General features: G+C 48.9%; 1 protein-coding gene across 4 annotated transcripts in view; it reads right to left on the bottom strand.

The window, feature by feature from the left end:
• Nucleotides 1-892: 892 nt before the first annotated feature.
• TUBGCP3 (tubulin gamma complex associated protein 3) overlaps nt 893-21,098 on the bottom strand; it is a 75,454-nt gene continuing 55,248 nt past the window's right edge. For 2 of the 4 annotated variants that reach the window (XM_045056042.1, XM_019829712.3), the window contains 5 exons: nt 15,493-15,581; nt 15,240-15,371; nt 11,369-11,509; nt 8,688-8,865; nt 893-5,925 (listed from right to left, as the gene is read on the bottom strand). In XM_045056042.1, coding sequence (XP_044911977.1) covers nt 5,714-5,925; nt 8,688-8,865; nt 11,369-11,509; nt 15,240-15,371; nt 15,493-15,581 — 752 coding nt within the window. In that variant the 3' untranslated portion in view covers nt 893-5,713. The remainder of the gene's footprint in view (nt 5,926-8,687; nt 8,866-11,368; nt 11,510-15,239; nt 15,372-15,492; nt 15,582-21,098) is intronic. The other 2 variants (XM_003980556.6, XM_045056038.1) reach the window with 1 other exon arrangement.

Below are 21,098 nucleotides of genomic sequence, written 5' to 3' on the forward strand. Positions count from 1 at the left end.
GTATTTTAAAAGAACAAAAATGAAAGAACATATTAAAATTTGTTGAATGAAACAGAAAGATCTTAAATCAATTACCTTATCTTCCATCTCAAGGAAAGAAAACAAAAGATAAGCTCAGTAAGCAGAAGAAATAACAAAGATCAGAGTAGAAATCAGTAAATTATAAAGCAGAAAACAATGGGGGGAAATCAATGGCAACAAAAGCTGCTCATCTGAGATGAAACTGATTAATCTCTAGCCAGATACGTGGGGAGGAGAGACAAGCCTACCATGCAGAAGAAATTTCAAATAATTTTTGTAGATACTCTCCCCTCAAAGGAGGGAGAGCAAAGCCCCTCTCCGCTAAGTGTGGGTTGCACCAGCGACCTCCCCCTAAAGGGCACAGGATGAAAAAGAGGGTAAAGGGGTAACTTCGCAGGGAAGGATGCCATCTCAGGCAGGCGACCAGGGTCGGCACCCACAGTGATAAGCCATGTAGACAGTGTGCACCCTGGATTCCCTGAGAGCAGAAGGGCACTTCTGGGGTCTTCCTCCCTGAATTCATAATCCCAGTCTAACCATACGACATCAGACAAAACCCAATTGAGGGACATTCTATAAAATATCTGACCAGTACTTTTAAAACTGGATAATAGAAAAACAAGAAAAACCTGAGAAAAATGTCACAACCAAAAGGAGCCTAAGGAGACAAGACAACCAAATGTCATGTGATGCCCAGAACGGACAGAGGTCCTGAATGGACAGGTGCTCATTATGGACAGGTGTCCTGAATAGAACAGAGAAAACATCCAGCAGAAACATACAGGAGATGCATAGGTAATTTATAGTTTTCTAGTAGCAATGTTTAAAATGTTAAAAAAAAAAAAAAAAAGAAAAGAAAAAACTAGCAAAATTAATTTTAATATATTTTATTTAAGCAAACATATACAAAATATCACTTCAACATGTAACTGTATGAAAAAATATTGAGCTATTTTACATTCCTTTTTTCATACTAAATATTTGGGATTTGCAGTGTATTTTACACTTACACACATCTCAGTGCAGAGTAGGCACTTTTCAAGTGCTCAACACCTGTGATGGACAGGCAGATCTAAATTAATAGCTACAATCTAAAGTTGACAGCAATTGGAAACTACTATAATCACGGTGAGGACTCTTGGTTAATTGCAGGCTAATACACAGATATCGCTTCCTCTGACAAGTTTCAATTTGTGGTTAAAATGACAGCAAAAAAGCAGTAGCAGCTTTGCTAGGATTCTCTACATACTCATTTGTCCAGTCTTTTCCCTGCAAACTGTACCTGTGGGAGACTCTGTCCACACCACGGACAGAAATAAAAATCTCTATGCTGACGAGCACAGAGCCTGGGGGGTGCTTAAGTCTTTTAAAAAGGCCTAAACAGGGAAAATATATTTGTAAATCACCTACATGATAAAAGACTTACATCCAGATATATATAAAGAATTCTCAAAACTCTGTAAGAAAACAACGAACCCAATAAAACATGGGAAAATATCTTGACAGACACAATTTCACGGCAGATGAGCCTATGGAAACAACTCGGTGTCATTAGACCCCAGAGACACGCAAGTTAAAACCACAGTGAAAGGCCAGCACACACCCGTGAGAACATCTGAACTTGAGAGGCTGTTCCTCCTGCAGCTCTGGCTCATGGGCCCTGCCTCGCCGGCCAGGCTCTGAGACATGAGATGTAAACGTGTGAGGTGTGGACGGCTAGCCATGCCCTGTCCTAGCCACCAGGACGTGAAGGACGTGAAGGACGTGAAGGACGTGAAGGACGTGAAGGACGTGAAGGCCTTTATCCACAGACTCCGCCACAGCTGTTCACAGCAGCTTTACTTACAACAAATGCTGGAAACAAGGTAAATGGCCAACAGGTGAATGTGTTTCCTTGTGTGATGGGAGTTAAAAGCTCTCGCTTAAAATTTTTTCCCAGTGGTTTGCCCCAAACCATTCCATGTACCCGAAGTAACCCTTCACACACTCTAAAGACCCACAAGTTCTCGTCTGTGGGTGTCTCTTTCTGTTCTTGTGTCCTACCGCTTTTACATAGTAGCATTACATTTTTTGATACATGGTTTGACAAATCTGTGTATCTATTATTCTTCCTTTTCAGAAACTAACAACTGAGAAAAAAGCAAACTTCCCAGAAATTTTGAACAGTAACTATATCCACAGTCAGAATAAGACAATCACAGCCTGGTTAGGAATTAATGAAACGGAAAATGCACGCCGTGAAAGCCTGTGATGTAATGCAAAGCAGAGAATGATTCAGTCACAAACACAATGAGAAAAAGAAATTCCATACGTTTTCAATTCAGGAAAAAATAAACCAAAAGAGGAAGAGGAACATATTAAATACGGAATAGTAATTTAAAAATAAAGCAAAAAATGGCATCTATGCATAGTCAAATGATAATATCAAGAGATAATTCTTGAAAGACAGAGCCATGATCACACTGGGAAGGTGACCAGAAAGAAAAAAGAAAGCACGAATACGTAATACCGGGAACGAAGGAGCTAGAACTCAAACGTGAGTATTTCAATTACCATAAAGGCATCTACTTAACCATTAATGCCAACAAACTTGACAGCCTAAATGAAAACACGTGATTTCCTAGAAAGAAAAAGGAACCTGTAATTCAGAACCACAGTAGACTAGGAAAAAAGGCCGTCTGACACACCCTCCAAGACGTGTCCGGTGATGACACTGCTGAAACCGAGCAGGGTCCTTGGGAGGAATAATCACGACTTCAGGACCACAATCTTCTGACACAGCCAGAGCATCCGGCATCTTCTCCCCACCAGGTCAGAGTCTAACAGACCCAAGCGACTCCGTTCAAGTCACCAACACACAAGGGAGCACCTCCACCTTTTACGTAGGCGCTGCCCTCCCTTGATAACCTCCATACATCTGCAAATACTGCCGTTCCTGAAGCGTAAGTTCCTCCGTGCTGTTTGGCACCCCTCATCCACTTACATGCACACGAGCAGGGTGGTGAGTCCCTCTCGCCCACCGAGGCCCAGACGGCCATGCTCAGCTCTACACAGGTCTGCCGGGAAGCCTGGTGGGAGGCCTGTCCTCCCCGCTTGCGGCCACAGCGTCCACACCAACGTTCCCAGCGCTGAGGAGCCGTGCTCACGGGGAGACCATTAGCCCGCCAGCTCCTTGTCCTCAGACCTCGGGTGCTGGTTTCTGGGAACACTCGTCCCTTCACGTAGACTTTGTGCCTCGTGACTCACTCTGAGTATGACTGTGCCTATTTGATACAAGTGCTTTTTTCCGAATCAGATTTTCACGTTGGCTGTCCCATGGTGTCCCATAAAGCCAGGACACGTTCTCCATAGGGCTGGGAGAGTTCCCTTGGTGACAAATGTGTACGCATGAAGGAAAGGTGCCCCCCGCCCCAGCTTGTCAAACCTGCTAACCCAACAGGACTCAAGAGAGGCAAGTCCTGAGCGGAGACAAGCCGTACCTACAGCCTGGCACCTGACCTGACCCGGGCGGTAAGAGGCGTCCCCAGTGACAGGAAAGCTGGGCTGGGCTCCCCGGAGCTGCCCGGGGCGAAAGGCGTCAGCACACCAGACACAGGAGCTCCGTTCATCAAGAACGTGCCCAGAGCCTGACTAGACGCACACAGTTCTGTCCGATCTACACGACAGGCCTGAAAGGTCAGCACCACTACCGTTCTCTGGGTGAAGCAGCAGTGGCCCTCCCAGAGCTACGCCGGGTACCTGCCTCCAGGGACGACTCACCGCTCCAGCAGGCTCTCCCACCTCAACCACCCCATGGGGAGCCCCGACTCATCACTGAGGAGACCAGCTCCGTGACAGGTCTGCCGGGTAACAGGACGTCCCCAGTGGGGTCTGAAACAACCTGGACCGCCAGCTCCGCTGTGGTTGCCACCTCCACGGTTCTGACCAGGGACCGCCCCCCCCCCCCGGGGGAGGCCCCTCAGAAAGCACCTCCATAACCCACTCATCACTTCCTCCTAAACTCAAACGGAGTTTTAGTCACCAAATCTGGATTAGCATTTTCCAGAGTGGCTCCTACGGAAGAATCGAAGAGAAATGCTTTAAATAAAATAAAAACAGTTCCGAGGTCAACAATCTTAGGGAAATTTCTCTGGGAGATACAGGTAACCCCTGCTTTTCAAAAGCCCCCATTACGCCACTTGGCTTTCACAAAAGGCCCACATCAGTGCCTGTCTGGAGAGGATCTTCCAGAGCATTCAGGGCTGGCTTTGCAGCCCAGCACCCTTGGGGGACTGTGCTCCCATCGTTCTGCTCAGCAGCCAGCCAGAGTTCTGCACCGCGTCTGCCGGCACCCGGGCCTTCTCTCGATCCTGTGCCTCTTCCAGCAAGATGCGTCCCGAGAAAAGCCTAAGAAAGGTCGCTTTGGGGCGGGGGGGCGCAGACACTCCTCCATACACGTCACAGCGGGCTGCTACTTTGCTCTCCTCCATCTCGGCTCATGGAAGTCCTCACGGGAGGACCACTCTGGACACGGCACTCCCTCGCTCCTGGGAAGCGTTCCGGGACAAAACCCTGCTCCAAACTCCAATTTTACAAACTTTTAACCTAAACTACACTGCTCTCCTACAACGTTCAGATGCACTCTGCAGACCGGGGACCCCCCAAGAGCCCTGGGGAACTGGGTGGGACAGCAGAGCAAGCTATGAGGGCAGCGCCAGCCCTGAGAGGTGGCCGCCCCCCTCCGCACCAAAGGGCATGCGGGCTGCGTCCTAGGTGTCACCCTCGTCCCCACGTGTGCCCTGCCACCTGGCGAGGGACCAGCTCTCCTCACAGCTGCTCCATTCAGGGAGGAACCGATACAGCTGAAAGACCGCTTTTAATTTTCTAAGTTTCACTTATGCAACATAATAAAGGCGGATTTATGTGACTTGATGACGTTTTTACAAAAAACAGTTCCCCACACCTGGTCAGTATATAAATATTTACAATGAAAAAATAGGCAAGGGAAAAGGAAGCCTTCCGTATTCATGTCAGTTTCTTTAAAATGCTCATCAGAATTTGAAAATAAAATAGTTCGTTCACTCTCTAGTCTCTATTTACATCGTCCCGATGGCTGAGGAAATCTGGGCTTGAGGGTGGCTGTTCAGATCACCGGGACGTCCTACACTATTTTAGAGTAGTTATCTGAAAGAGTAAATTAAATATAAAAATGTAAACTTTGAAAGAAGGATAAACGTGTAAACGTTCTTACAGAAGTTGACATTTTACACACTACAGACCAAAATAAAATGCTCTGTATATTTTCTTAGCAGGGACATTCTGTTTCAATTGAACTTGATCATAAAACAAAAATTGCCTCTAAGGAGGAGGTTAAAAAAATAGCAAGAACAAAATTACCATCTTAAGTGATGAACATCCATTTGCTCTAATTTTCTCTAAAAGCAACAGGGATTTCTCAAAAACTGACAAATATAAATTATATCATGGAGAGCTTAAGAAGCCTCAACGAAGTATGGTATCTCGTAAATACGAAGACGTTAAAAAACAAACTTGAGTAGTGCAAACGGGCCTATGTAACTCGGTGATGTTACAATTATACATCCACTCCGTGTGTGACGACAAGATTTGGATGTGACAGATGCCGTGCCCCCAGGAGCTTCAGGGGCTCGTGGGCAGCACGCCAGCGGCCTCGCGGGTTCGCACGCGAGCGTGTTCACCTCGACCCGCAGTCCCTGGCACAGGCGGCGCCAAGGGATATGGGAGGGCTCACGCGTGAGAGCCACGCCGCCCGCGGGAGCCCAGGGACACCCGCAGCCTCGGCTCTCGGGCCTCGTAGTGCTCGTTGAAGTCCAGCCTGAAGCTCAGGAAGCGCAGGCTCTCGTCGGAGCTGGTCGTCAGCAGCACCAGGAACTGCTGCACCACACCCTGGGGACAGGAAAGGAACAGGCAAGTCAGTGGGGGCCCACCCCCGTGGCCTCAGTGGGCTGGGGTTTCTGTCCACACCCACGGTCCTGCATAAACCCCCACTGCGGCAGGCGTCCCAAAGGAGGGCAGGGTGTGGGGAGGAGATGCCCATGGGCACAGATACAAATGCCCTATCAATCAATTTTATTTAAAAGAACCAACACGTTTCCCTTTCTGCCCTAAGTTCTGTAAGAATATGCAAAGCAGTGAAGCTTCTGATGTTCAAACAGCCTATTCTTTTTATTATGTTTAACCTTACGCTCTTAGAAATGTACCCTTCTTTTTGATGTTTATTTATTTCCGAGAGAGACAGAGACAGAAAGAGAGAGAGACAGAGCACAAGCAGGGGAGGGGCAGAGGGAGAGGGAGACACGGAATCCGAAGCAGGCTCCAGGCTCCGAGCTATCAGCACAGAGCTGGACATGGGGCTCAAACTCAAGAACCGTGACATCATGACCTGAGCCGAAGGCGGACACTTAACCGACTGAGTCCCCCAGGAGCCACTTTCTAAATACAAAAACCAGAGTTACATTTTCATCTTTCCCTTGAGTTATTTAGAGGCCTGAATCATAAAGCCCTCACAGGAAAGCACAAGGCAAATACGAGGAAGGACCAGCCTCTAAGGCACGACCATCAGCTCCCAGGCTGAGTCTCCTTCCTGAAGATTCACAGGCAGAGTGTGGAGCGTCACCTCCTTATTGAGGGGCTTTGTAAACGTGAGGGGACATGACTGTCCTCAAACCTTCAGACGGCAAAACCCAGCTGCCTCTCTGCAGGGTGGAGTCACTTAGGAGCACAAACCCCACCGTCAGGTTCCTGAGTCACAGCCAGCAGGTGTGTGTCCGTCAAGCAGGTGAGGTTTGTCCCCACGCCTGCAGACCCGCAGGAGGTCTCATGTACAGAGAAGTCCTCACTGAAACACCACATGCCACAGTCCTCCCAAACCCCAACAGCACCTCGGTCCCTGTCCTTGCTCCTGGGGACTCGGGCATGTGACACCAAGGGACACACACCTGAGCCGGCGCACAGCAGGGCACTGTGGACACCCGTGTCATTCTGGGAAACAGAGGGCTTCAGAGACAGTCTCTAAGCAATTCTATCACAAAAATATAAACAGTGGCTCCTTGCTGGGCAACAAAACAGACGTGTGAAGGTCACTACGGGGACATGTGAGGGACAGGTCAGTGCTCAGGCTGGGGACTCCAGTCATGGCTCAAAAGCAGAACATGATGGTGGCTGTTGATGCCCTGCTGTTTCCATAATTCAGAGAACAGAAGAGGACTTTCCTGTTAAGGGAAAAGAAATCCCAATGGCCATGATTTAGAAAGAAGATTAAGACTGTAATTTCAGTAAAACTGGGATTATACAGATTAAGATTCCTTTTCAAAAATGTATTAACTCTCTCAAGAAATATGTAATCACCCCTATCTCTTTGAGAAACAAGCATGGGAACAGACATTTTCAAGATTTCTCTGCAGCAGATACACAACTCTCTTAATAGTAGCAGTGCACCTGCAGGCTCAGTCAGTTCACTGTCCGACTCTTGATCTCAGCTCATGATTCCAGGGTGGTGGGATCGAGCCCCATGTTGGGCTCTGTGCTGAGTGTGGAGCCTGCTTGAGATTCTCGCTCTCTCTCACTCTCTCTGTCCCTCTCCCCTGATTGTGCTCTCTCTCCAAAATTAAAAAAAAATTTTTTGAATTAAAAAAAAAATATGGAGCTGACCATTAGGTATCCATTTTTTTTAAGTTTATTCATTCATTTTCAGAGAGAGAGAGAGTACGAGCAGGGGAGGGACAGAGAGAAAGGGAGAGAGAGAATCCCAAGCAGGCACCATGCTGGCAGTGCAGAGCCTGATGTGGGGCTTGAACCCATAAACCGTGAGATTGTGACCTGGGCCAAAATCAATATTCGGGCACTCAACAGACTGAGCCCCCCAGGTGCCCATAGATGTCCATTTTTAAGAAATGTGCATACATGCTATTTCTCCACACAGAGGTCAAGTAGGTATTTCATTATGAAAACAGTATCCGGTAAAGATACTTTTGCACTGAACACAACCCCATCATCTTTAGGAAACATATTTTCAACAAACACACAACAGTCACTAACGTCAGAGGAAGACACTTGGGAAAGGGACAAAGTCTTTCCCCGACCACGTCATGCGGAAGACTGCCATCAGAAGTGTGAGGACACAGGAAGAAACTAGATGCCCATAAACAGGTGGGACCTTCGTGTGAAATCCTGAACCACGTGGAGACATTAGCACACAAATATGTAATTTTCAAAGGTTTTAACGTCAATGCTTGATTTGTCTTATTAGTTACCAGCAACCAAATGTAAAAATTCTTCACAAAATCTTTTCACCTGTATCTCCATCACTAAAATCACACTGACAACAGACGGAACCAGAAGGCAAAACCACCACAGGCATAAAAGGCAGAGCCCATGGACTCTGGGCCTTGGTGTCTCTCTCAGCCTCCGGGGCTGTGTGCCGAGTTCAGCGCCCGCTGCCCTGCGAGCCCGGCTCCTCCACAGCCCCCCGCACACCCGCGGCGCCCTCCGGCCTCACCCCGGCCCTCCCAGAGCCCCCGCCCACCGCCGACACCACCGGAACCCTCCCAGGTCAGCATCGAGGGTGAGCCCAGCGTCCCTGGGAAGGTCACAGCCAAGACTGGGCACCACCCTGGGTGGAGGGTGGACCGAAAGGACTGTGTTCTAACCATTCTGATGGCAACGGTCTACTGCAGGAACACACCAGTGTGGTCCGGGCCCTGCCAGCACCTGGTAGAAATGGGCCAGTATCCGCAGCTGCGAGCACATTTTCGGGATAGATTCTCGAAACTCTTGAATCCTCCTGTTCTCCTCCTCCTCCTCTGCTGCCGTCACTCCCCACCGGCCCTAAAGAATGGGAAGGACCAGATGAAATTAAAATACGGGTGCGAGAAGCCGCCAGGGAGGACGGGGCCAGAAGGGGAGGGCGGGGAGAGGCGTGCTTCCCGCGTCCTTGTGCTGCCGCTGAGCACGGACATTTTCCATCAGCACACATGGGCACAGAGAACGCCCTCACTCTTAGTGACTACGGTTTTACAGTGCATATGTAGCACATGACACTTCCCGATAATTCGTCAAGCCAAGCAGCCTCTCGCGCCAAGCAATGCACCGGTCCATCACTGCGTGCTTTCTCGGCACAGATAGCACACACAAAGGGGGGCCGACTGGCCCAAAGTGGGAGTCCGTGAGCCCTTGACGGTGGTGGGAACACCTCTCGCTACTTTTCCTAAGCATGCCGGCTCTTTCTGCACTGGAAATAGACCTACTACTTCTGGTTCTAAGAGACTGTTCTCAATGCGCGGTGAGTCTAACTAAAGGGCTTTGCAGCCGGCCTGCACAGGAAGTAGTGTAGGAACTCAGTTTATCAGTGGGAACGTATCCTGGTAAGACAACGATGAAACACTGGTTTCTCTTACAGCTGCTCTTTCTGTGTCCTCTGGAAGCTTTAGCACGTCACCCTTCCTGTTCAGACTCAGCCCACCGTGCTGCCTGTGGGTGTGAGGCAGGGCCAAGCCACAGCTGCCTGACTCCACCTACTGATGACCCATCGCCCACTGTCCTCAGTCGGGAACTGACGGTCCCAGGAGGCGTAGGGCCGTTTCTGGATGTCTCTCTGCTCACAACTGCCCGTGGCGGTGCCAACGCCGTCCTGCTCCCTGCCGTGTTTTCACGGCTAAGTCCCGAGTGCTCAGGTTACTCAACGTCTCTTCTCTGTACACCATGCCCTACATATTTCCACATCAACTGTAGAGTTGGTTTATCATTTCTTACCGAAAGAAAAAAAAGTATGAAGGCCCACAAAAATCCCAGAACTGCTGGGATCAGAACCGGGATGGAACTGAGTCGGTTCTCCAATCCACAAATACAACATATTCCACTTAGGGGCCCTTTACGATCTCTGTGACGCAGCAGTTCGCAGACCTTGTTTGCCAAGGGTCAGGGGGCACACAGCGTGGAGTCTGTGGGCCACCAGGCCGACACCATCATGGCGCTGCCACCAGCCCATGCGGGCAGCCACGGATGGCTGCCCCAACACAACTCCGTCTGCGGGAACACTCAGGAGGCCGGGCCGCCGTCCTCGCGCACAGTCTCTTGAACACCACAGTGACCGTACGTCCAAGTGACTGCTTCTGCAGTTATTTTGCCCACTGGATTTAAATAATTTCTCCGAGACAGTTCGAGCTTTCAGCTGTCCTACGGTATCCCTAAGCACATCTGAATGAAACACACCGAATAGTCCTGACTCATTATGTAGATGCGTTCCACTCCGGTGCTGATGGCTTACAGTCTGGAGAGAGAACGTTCAACTCCCACACAACTGGCCGCCCCGCTACTACAAGAATGTGAAAATCCCAAGGACTGATTTTTGCAGATTTTATATAGTTTAGTAATTCTCGAGAAGGGTAGATTCTGCGGGGCTGTGGGCAGCTTTACAAATCACAGCAGTAACTAGCTTTTACTGAATGCTTCCTAAACGCTAAGTCACTGGTGTGCATGACACACGCCGACAGGTCACCACGGGGTCTTACTTAGCGTCACTCCCCTTTCATAGACAAGGAGACCTGCCCTGGAGAAGTCAAGCCACCCAGAAGGACGCCACCAGCGAGCACGGCCAGGGTGTAGTCTTTGGTCGGTCTGGCACCCGGGCGTGCCTGCACACGGGCCAGGCGGCATTTTGGGGTCACACACACACCCCCATCTCGGCGACAGTAGTGGAGCAGGCCTCTTCCTGTTCCCAGAAACCCTGAGGGGACGGCATGTGCTCTAAGTGGTTTTGAGTTTTCCACATTAAATAGGGTCCTAACACAAATTTTAAGGAAACAGTTAAAAATAAGACTAATCAAACTGTGTCAACTGAAAAATTTGTCACTCAAGAAGAAGCACCTTAAAAAGGTAAAAAATTATACAGATTATATCAGATACAAGAAGTCTCCTAAACAGCCCAACTTGCTCAATAAATCTTCACATTCCAAGGTCACGGAGGACACAAACGTACTTTAGGGAGGTCACTGAAAACAGCCACAAGTGCACAACTTAAGTTCCCACATGGACACACACAGCCACCAGCTCCAGGGGACAGGTGACGCAGAGCTGGGCACTGTTTGCAGAGACGTCAGCACCTCCCTCACGGGATTCCCGCGGATGCTGTCTTCATTTATTTTCAAGACAGGATGACAGCGATGGTGACCGGTCCCCTGGAGCAGTCAGTACCGCCTCAGGACTCCGCACGCAGGTGTGCACACGGCGTTAGTCAAATATCTCAGCAGGGAAGTTACCTGTCGTATTCGTGACTATGGTGGCAATAAGCTCATTTTTAAACCTGGTAAACCCCCCGGTGTCACAGCCATACCTCGACTTCATTCTGTTTCTTTTTCTCCTCAAACTGTAATCGTCTCTGTAACTCTTCCAGAGCCGCTCTGTATATCGCATCTTGAGTGTTCTGAAGTTCGATGATCTGATCAAACACGGCTCTTAGTTGATTTAAAAGTGCCTGAGGACAGGAGACAAAGATTTTTCTTTTAACGACTAGAGTCCCAACATGCTCATTCCGAAGTTGTTCCAAAGAACATGGACGAATAGTAAAAAGGCACGAAGAAACAAGATATCAACTCACACCCTCAAAGGGCTCTGCCTGTCCACTCGCGCGTACTGAGCACGCACCATGAGGCACAGGGTCCCGTGTCACCCACACCCTCAGAGCACATCACAAGCCACAGCGCAGCCCCAGGAGCAGAGATACTGCGAGGGCAGAAAGGAACAGGAAAGCAATTCCATTTTCTCCACCCTTTGGAGCCACACACACCCAGACCAGACATGGGAGATCCGAGAAAAGAGATTCTTAATGAAATAAAAGAAGAAACAGATTCAGCACAGTTTTTAAAAATCAGCTCACAGCAGGCATACACGGACGGTCCCACACTGGAAGCCGCCAGTGTTTGGGCCCAGCGTCTCCACGCTGCACGGCGCCCTCCACAGGTACCTACCAGATTTCAGGTGGGCTTCCTCCCAGTGAGGCCCCGAAACAGAGCTCAGCAAACATCATTTAGGTAGAAGCCAAAGACACATCCGTGCAAAATGCCACATATGCATCCAAGGCCCAACAGCAAACACAAAGACAACTGGACCAACGGTGGGGATGGGAGGGGTGCGGGGGGGTGGGATGTGAAACCCAATAAACACAAGTCTTTCACGGATGGACAACAGCGCCCCACGACTGAAGAGGGGCGTCTACTCGATCCTCCGCCAGCTTAGAGTTTTAAAAAACCCATTAACAATTTGAGAGGAAGAAAATGTTGAAATCACAGGAAAAAAATCATGCTAAAACGTAACAGCCACTCATGACTTATCCAAAGCATCTAAGCAAACTAGGACTCAAGGACCCTCTGTAATCTGATAAAGGTCCTGGGAGATCTCCCGGCGACATTGCAGTCAGGGGTGAAAGAAGAAAATGTGTCTTCCATGTCAGGGATGTGGCGTGCGTGCTCCTGGTTGACCCAGCTAACATCCTAAGTCAAAAGAGCCAAACATACCCGTGGAAAGGAAGAAACAAAATGGTTTTCCCTATAAAAACGGGACCTACGCGGATCTAGAAACTACTAGGATAAAAAAAGCAGACAAAAGAGCAAAATGAAATCGACAGCATCCCTACAGACCAGCCAAACCGCACACACGTACTAAAGGCCTACAAGAGATGTGCAGAATGTTATGGGACAAGATGATGTGACTTTACAGAGAAGCAGAGGGGCTCCAAGCTCACGGGCAGGCGGAAGCAGTGAGGCTGACAGGCCCAGCCTACCGCTGCTGGAGAAGGAGCTCGAGTTGGTGAGGACATATGCAAGGCCACCATCACGGCACTGTCTACGGGACTCACTGCACCCACTCAGACACACCCCCGCATGGGGCTACTAACTGCTGGGCATGAACCTCACTACCTTGTAGCTGCCCCCAGGGTGAGGACGCCAGGACCCGGGGCAGACACCAGGCTTACCATAAGGCTACTTGTTCTCTTGCTTAATAACAAGAAAGCAAAACAAAAGATGGACGTGGGCTAATCTTTTGTTTTTAAGAAAGATGTATTCACTACTTAGGAGCGGTTAACTACTGTACGAAGTGACGGAATGCTCTTTCTTCACTCAGGGTGCGAGGAGGACTCTGTCAGCAGTATGCCCGCACGGCATGGCCGCGACCGTGTGTTCTGGGCCACCATCAGTCGGCAGCAGAGTCGGGTGGGGTTCAGGTCCTTCCTTGGCATGCAGAGGCGAGGATCATGTGTGTGCACACCCGCAGGATGATGCAGTATCAGAAAGCCTTACTTCTGACTAAGGGAGACACCAAAAATACACTGAATTTTCATAACAGATTGCTTGAATCTATTCTAGATTGGGTTCCTTAAAAAACAAGACCTCTAGTGATTATTTTAAATCATCAAATTAAAAGTAAAACTAGGAGTGTCTAGATGGCTTTGTCAGTTAAGCGTCCAACTCTGGCTCAGGTCATGATCTCACGGTTCATGGGTTCGAGCCCCGCATCGGGCTCCATGCTGACAGCTCAGAGCCTGGAGCCTGCTTCTGATTCTGTGTCTCCCTCTCTCTCTGCCCCTCCCCTGCTTGTGCTCTGTCTCTCTCTCTCTCAAAAATAAATTTAAAAAGAAAAAATTAAAAACAACATTTTAAAGTAAAACCATCAGCAAAGGGGCCATTTCAAAAATGGACAGTAAGTCTTTAGCGTACTGACTTCTTCACTGAAGGAGACATAGGACCAACTCACATGTGAACTTTCCACGACCACGAGAGAGTGTGTTACAGGTAAAACATTTTCTGCTTGGATTCTGCTCATGTCAGTGGGAATCTTCTGGAGGCAAGAGGTGTGACTGTTGCGTACGTGACTGTCCCGTGTGGCTGAAACCACACGCGGTCGGCCGCTGACTGCTCCTCACTCCCCACGTAGACTGAGGTCAGTGTGGGTGTAACCCTCAGGAGCTCACGCATTACACCTGCCCAAGCTCGATCTCTGTAACACACACAGAATGGCTCTGAACCATTCTGGACCTGACTTACACACAGGTCACTAACCGTCGTGCATCAGGCGCCACCATGATGGATGGTTTCCATCAATTATACCATTTACCCCCCACAGACCTATGTGAGAGAGACGAGCGTCACACCCGCTTGACACGACAGCGCTGTGCCCACACAGCACACACGGATGCACATCCGCAGACAGGTAGCACGCGTGCCGCCAAGCAGACAAGATGACCCCACGAGTGTCCGGGAGCTCAGCCGATAAAGACGAGGCTCACTAACAGTAACCAAGGACAAAAGGCTGCAGGCACACAGTTCTTACGTCACTCATCACACCCCAAGTGCTTTCAGTTACTTCTGTGCCATCGTTTCAACCCACTTACCCAAGCATGTGGGTAATCGACTCCCACCCAGGAGCACGTGAGCGCTGTGGTACGCAGACGAGGGCGGTGTTCACCAGTGTGGCACACTAACACCTGCTTGCCCAGGGAACGCAGCTGCGCCCAGCGCGAGCCCCCAGAAGCATTGTGCTCCCCTCAGGGAGCTGCCGGCTTAGCCAGACGCGACCCTCCACGACCCCAAAGTCACACATTTAGTATCAAAAACGCGCCTGACATTTTGACTCTTACATCAGAATAGATTTCCCCAGATGTCCGAATAAAATCACGACTCCAGAAGGTTTGGCCACGTGAACAGCCACTTTCGGAACAGGGGCCCACAGGGAAGCGATGCTAACAACCAAGCCAGGGCCGCGGAACACAAGCAACGCTTAGAGTTCATCTAGACAAATACTGTTTTCCGACTTGTGTAGCCAGAGGCTCGCTCCGTGAAGGCACACACAGGAAACACCACCGTCCCTAGAGAGCACGTGAAGGCACAGCCCGGTGCTCCGCACATCCTCACACCCTCTCCTGAACGTGGGCAGTTCCTACCGCTCGTGGTTCACCTGTGTCTTCCGAGCCCAAGAGCCCACAGGTGGGTGAGAGCCCACGGGTGGGTGTGAACACACACTTTACCAGTTTCATACACATTTCAGAGCGTGTTGTTATTCTAACTCTGCCCAGAAACGGTCAACCTTGAACTCCAAGTGATTAGTTACCACAATGTGGGCATCAGGCAATCTCTAAGATCTCCCTGGGACAGGAGCCCAACACGCAGGCCACACTACTGGTCTCCGTGTAAAAGGCATGTCCATCTTACTCTGGAGTCGGCGTCCAGCAGACAGCGGGAGATGATGGTGTCCAGGAACACCTCGTGCGCGGCGATGATGTGGTCCAGGTCCTGGGCCTGCTGCACCTTGTTCCAAAGCTCATCCCAAGAACACTCAAGCACCTAGGAAACAACAACGTGAGACTCAGGACGGAGGTCATGTCTTCCTGGTGTAGGTTCTTTGACGAAACTCACCACATAAGACATCGTGACTTATTTAAACCAAAGGGTGCTCAGGAAGTACCTCGAATGTGATGTAGTACTGCATCTGGTGGATGAAATGGACCATCTCGGACGCCAGGATGTGGCAGTGGTGCAGCACCCCGGAGAACTCTGCAAGAGAGCCGCAGAGCTGGTGTCACACACACAACACGCTCAAACGGCACACCTGCTCCCACCCGTTCATCTGCAATCACTTTCAAAAACAAACAATCGCTGGCTTTAACTCTTAGCCCCTTAAAACAGGGAGCAGTCTTTTTCCATGGTCAACCTCCGTGCCATTCAAGCTACACAAGGGTTTAGCTACCTAATCAACAGCATCACATTACTTTACGTGACATAAGGACCTGATAAGGAACAGCACAAAACAAAATATTTGCATCTGAAAATTCAGTAGACAAGTTGCTTCACAAGTATGAATTCACGCTCAATGCCGTGGCTTCTTTACAACACGTGTGCTGCTGTTGCGCGAGACCTCGGGACTCCCAGCAATCTGGAGACAAAAGTGACATTTCCTGAAGGGCCCAAATAGGACCTCGTCACCTGAGAGACAGATGAACTGGGAGGAGATGGGCCTGAGCCCAGACTCTGCTTCTGTTCTTTGCAAGATTATAAAGCCATCAAAAGGCTTGAAGGTCACCACAGAACAGCCGTTCTCTGCTCACACTTCCAATTTTTCATTCAAAGACTCCACCAGAGTACCAGAGCCACCACAATAGAGGGTTCAGTCAGAGATGAGACCATCAAAGGAATGGTTTAAGCACATTTATTTTTGTTTCCACCCCAAATGCCTTTAATTGCGTGGTTAAATAATCATCGCTGCACACAGTTATTCGAGAAACCATTCTTGTCCCTTTGTAAGACAGTAACGAGGAAGCGAAATAGGGACTTGTAGAGAAACAGTGGTGATGCATACTTTAGAAAACAATCCTTTCTCCAGGTTAAGGGGTATGGGACACGTGGGGACTGTGCTGGCTGGCGGAGACAGCAGGCCCCCTCAGAAGACGAGCCTGAGCGACAAGCCCCCTGATGTCTTCCCTGCCATCGGGAGCCTGCCTCCCGCGGCTGTGGTCAACGGTGTCGTAAAGAATAGGTAACATGAGCCCTGAATGAAGAATGTACTTCTCCTAATAAAACTCTCAGAGGGGGCTAAGATGTCCCAACTCCCACTCCCAGCCCATTTACCTAAATTACTTTCAGCATAAAAGAGTATAATAAAAGGCTGCTGTAAGTACAACTCACCCCCCGTGTCACGGGGGAAGCAAGCTTCTATTACAACTCCATCCTGGGCTTTGCCCCAGGGCTGAGGACAGGGATGGTGCTCCCTCCCCCGCAAGGCCAGGCAGTCTCCCCTGGACAGATGTGTACTCAGGACACCCGCAGCACGCAGACGCTCCTTTACACAGCATACATGACAGCGAACAGGTCTCACTGTGACACCCAAACCTCCGGGTCTTCCTTCCAGCACAACTGCGCTGGGTCCAAACACGCCACTTTGCACGGAGCCAAGTGAAAGCCGTCTGCTTGTCTTTCAGCCTCGTGAGAAGGCATCTCTGTGTCCTGACATTCCTTCCACAGAGAGTTTAACATCACTCATGGACTGCAGATTCCATGCTTGTCCTGACAGACGTGCATGAAGACGGTAAGCAGGCCCCAGATGTGCTACAGGAGTACAGAAATCCGTGTGGCCCATCTCATCATCTGCCCAAGTCAGTGTGCTACACGCAACGGGAAAATCTCAACTCAACAAACACGCGGGTGTCACTGCTCTCGTCTCTAGGTCTTGGGGCCCCCGAGGGTGCGCTGGGGTCCCATCCACTATCAATCCAGCAGTCCTCGGATAATGTGTTGGCTTTTATGTGCGCCTTATATGACTTTGCTAACGCCTTATATGACTTTGCTAACGCATTCTACATGTCACATGTGATCACATAAACGAGGAATTCGGTCGGGCCTCACACAGCTAACACGGTGCCCCGCCCACCATTGCTGACTCCGCTTCATGACACGGGGTGACCTGGTGCACAATTTCTCCACCGCCGATTAATCTACGAAAACCTCTCGTGTCTCGAGTCACGCTGGCGCCAACCTCAAATTCCTGGCTGTGGGCCTTGGCTAGTCATCCATGCTACCTGGAAACCCTGGGATCTCCGTGCCTTCCTGCCTTCCTCTGACACAGCGGCTTCCCACCCGCCACCTCTGCCCTGGAGCCCTCCCCCAGGAAGCTCCCAGAAGCTCCCACGGCACCCAGGGTCACCCCCACTCACACTGTCTACACCCTCATTTCTAGTTCAGATATGTCTCAGGTTGCAAATCAATTCAAACCAGATGTATCACGTAGATTCTTATAAGCACCTCACATTAACATGCCTAAAACTGAAGCATTACCCCCAAAGGTGCCCTCCCCAGCTCCAAACAGGGCCCAGTCACCCAGCCCTGCGCCCAAGAACTCCGTCAAGTTCACGCACGTCCCCCTGACCCCAGCTGCTGTGTCCACCAGGCATCCAGCACAGCCACCCTCCTCACAGCACCATCACCAACCTCCAACCTCGCCTCTGATGCTCATTTTCATCATTGACGACATAGTGGCTTTCAGAACCAAACAAGTCCGAGCACGTCCCACACCCTTGAAAAGACACTTAAAGCATACTTAAAGGGCACCTGGGTGGCTCAGTTGGTTAAGCGTCCGACTTTGGCTCAAGTCATGATCTCAAGGTTCATGCGTTCAAGACCCACTCTGTGGGTCTTGCGCTCTGTGCTAACAGCTCAGAGCCTGCAGCATGCTTCGGATTCTGTGTCTTCCTCTCTTCTCTCCCCTCCCCCACCTGTGCACGCATGTGCATGTGTGTGCTCTCTCCTAACATTAAAATAAGTAAATTTAAAGAATAAATAAAACATAATTAAAATATAAATACTTGTGTTTTTATGATTGACCTACAAATAATCGCAAAAGCAAAGCAACATTCGTACCGAGGTCCAAAAAATACATAAACACAAGCATCTCCCAGTGAACGCATTTAAAAAAAAGCAGACAGTTTCCTGCACAAAATCTGGAATGAGGAGTCTCTCCTGATCACTCCTAACTCCTTGCTGCCCTCTACAGGTGCCTGAGGAACACAGAGTCTCATGAAACACCCTGCCCCAGGCTCCAGAAGGACTGGACGGCGTGCTATGGGGGCATCTTCAGCGGGAAGCACCTTCGACAGCATGCAGGGTCATTAAAAATTACACCAAGTTTGTTTTTTTAAAAAGTACCCTAAAACAGTTTCTTCACAACTGCAAACCACCTCCTTCAACCTGCATTAATAACTGACACTACTATATTTAAAAGTGACTATCAAATTACCCATCTGATTAATTTTTCAAGGCTAAGGCTTCAAAGAGTGTTCCGAATCTCTACTCACCACAAAGGGCCTCCTGCAAACGCCATTTGCTGTCACCATGTCACCAGGAAGGTGGCAGTGACACCTGAACAAGTATCCACCCCCACCGGGGCCAGCACTGGTAAGTGCATTACACAGACCTGGAAGTAAGCACTGTCGACATCCCTCCCCCCATGAGGAAACTGAGGCAGGAGACAAGGAAGTCAGCTGTGGCCACAGCCTGGTGCTGAGGGACCGCGCACAAACCCGGGCAATGCCGCCCAGCAAAAGTCCGGCATTGAGAGCTGTTAATAAATGTGTAATTATTGAGGAGTACCTACTCATCAGCGTATACAAAAATGATACACACAAAGAGAACCTCTAAGGAGAAAAATGCCTACTCGTTTTTTAAGTTATCATTTCTGCAGGTCTGGAACACTGTCAATCATCAGATGAACCATTATTGTATTAATCACCAAGAAAGAGAAACTACTGCCAATTAAACTGGCAGAATGCCACAGCAGTCCCGTGGTGACAGGTCTCCCCCAAGGACCCCACCGCCTCTCCCACCTCCACCACCTTCAATTTCATTTCTTACAAGGACCAAGAAGGAGATCATTTTAATACCACCCTCTGGGGAGGGAGGGACCTCCATTCACTCTCTTCCCTCAACACACAAAGGTTGAGAAGCGTACAAGCTCATTTGGACACCTGGGTGGCTCAGCTGGTTAAGCATCCAACTTCAGCTCAGGTCATGATCTCATGGTTCATGGGTTCAAGCCCTGCATCAGGCTCTGTGCTGACAACTCAGAGCCTGGAGCCTGCTTCAGATTCTGTGTCTCCCTCTCTCTCTGCCCCTCCCCTGCTCGCTCGCTCGCTCTCTCTCTCTCTCTCTCTCTTGTAAAAATAAACATTAAATTTTTTTTTTAATTACAAGCTCATTTGACTGTATTTATCTATTTCATTTTGTTAGATATTACTTGAAACACAAATGGAGTTGCCATTAATTGTGATACTTTCTACATTAATTGAATCCAACAACAACAAAAAATCTCCATACCACTAGAACCAAATCTTTAAATGATTTTGGTATCAACAATTGCCTTCTGTCCAGCTGAATGACAGATATATAAAAACAGGCATAAACATCTTGGTAGACACTATCAAGAACTCCTGTACTAAGCAAATCATTTTCTTTTTGTGTGGTTGGTTTTTTAAGTTTTTTTATTGTTTTTTTAAGTAATCTTTACACCCAACACGGATGGGGCTTGAACCCACAACCCCTAGATCAAGAGTCACATGCTCCACTGAGCCAGCCAGGTGCCCCCTAAGCAAATCATTTTCAAGTGTAACTATTTACTCCAAAAAACTTATTTTAATAAATATTATTAAAGTATCTGGGATAACAATCAGTGATACTGTTCGTATGGACCAAGACAGCTCCACACACCATACATATGTGCAAATCTCCAAAGGTGCTCCCAGAAGCACTTTCTGTAATCTTCTATAGTTCTGCCTCAGATTTATGACTGGCAAGATGTTTCTAGATTTGTTGTGTTAACAAGACTAACTAGCTGGGTGATTTCTGCTCGTTAAGTTGCCTGGATAGCAACAACTTTAAAATACTCTTTATAAATTAAAGTAAGAACATTACACCCCAACCGAGACATGAGGAAAAAACCAGTTTCCTAAAAGAAACACAATGACCAAGAAAGTGTTTAGTCATCAATAATTTAAAAAGCATTAAATTAATTAAAACGAACTTCCATCTTCCCCTCTCGAATTGACGATTTGTTTGAACACAACACCCAACAGCAGCCAGCTAACAGGAACGCACACAGCCGCCAGAGGACTGTGCCCCTCGAGATGCACCTCAACCTGGTGCCTGGCTCCTCAAGTCATGTGACTGTGCGTGCCCACAGCTGAACTATCAGGATCGCTATTCATGAATGTGAAGTAAACAAATCCATCCCTGCTAACCCAGCTGTTCCTTCCCTCGGTTACCTAAAGAAATAGCCAGAGGCATATAATACAAGCAAATGGCGTTATTTACGTTAGTGGGAAAAAGTACAACTAAAGAGAAAAAAAATCGAATGGTATATTCACACAAGGCAAATGTTGCTATTAAAAAGATTGTAGAAGCTTCAGTGACAAGGAAAGGGTCAGTGAAGTAAGCTAACGCTAAGCTCTCCGAGATAGCACCGGTTATGTTAAAGTTATTGATTTTATAAAAGAGAAGGTCTATTTTTTCCCACACTACCTTCAAGTA

Source organism: Felis catus, chromosome A1, assembly GCF_018350175.1.
Source record: "Felis catus isolate Fca126 chromosome A1, F.catus_Fca126_mat1.0, whole genome shotgun sequence".
NCBI classification, from domain to species: domain Eukaryota; kingdom Metazoa; phylum Chordata; class Mammalia; order Carnivora; family Felidae; genus Felis; species Felis catus.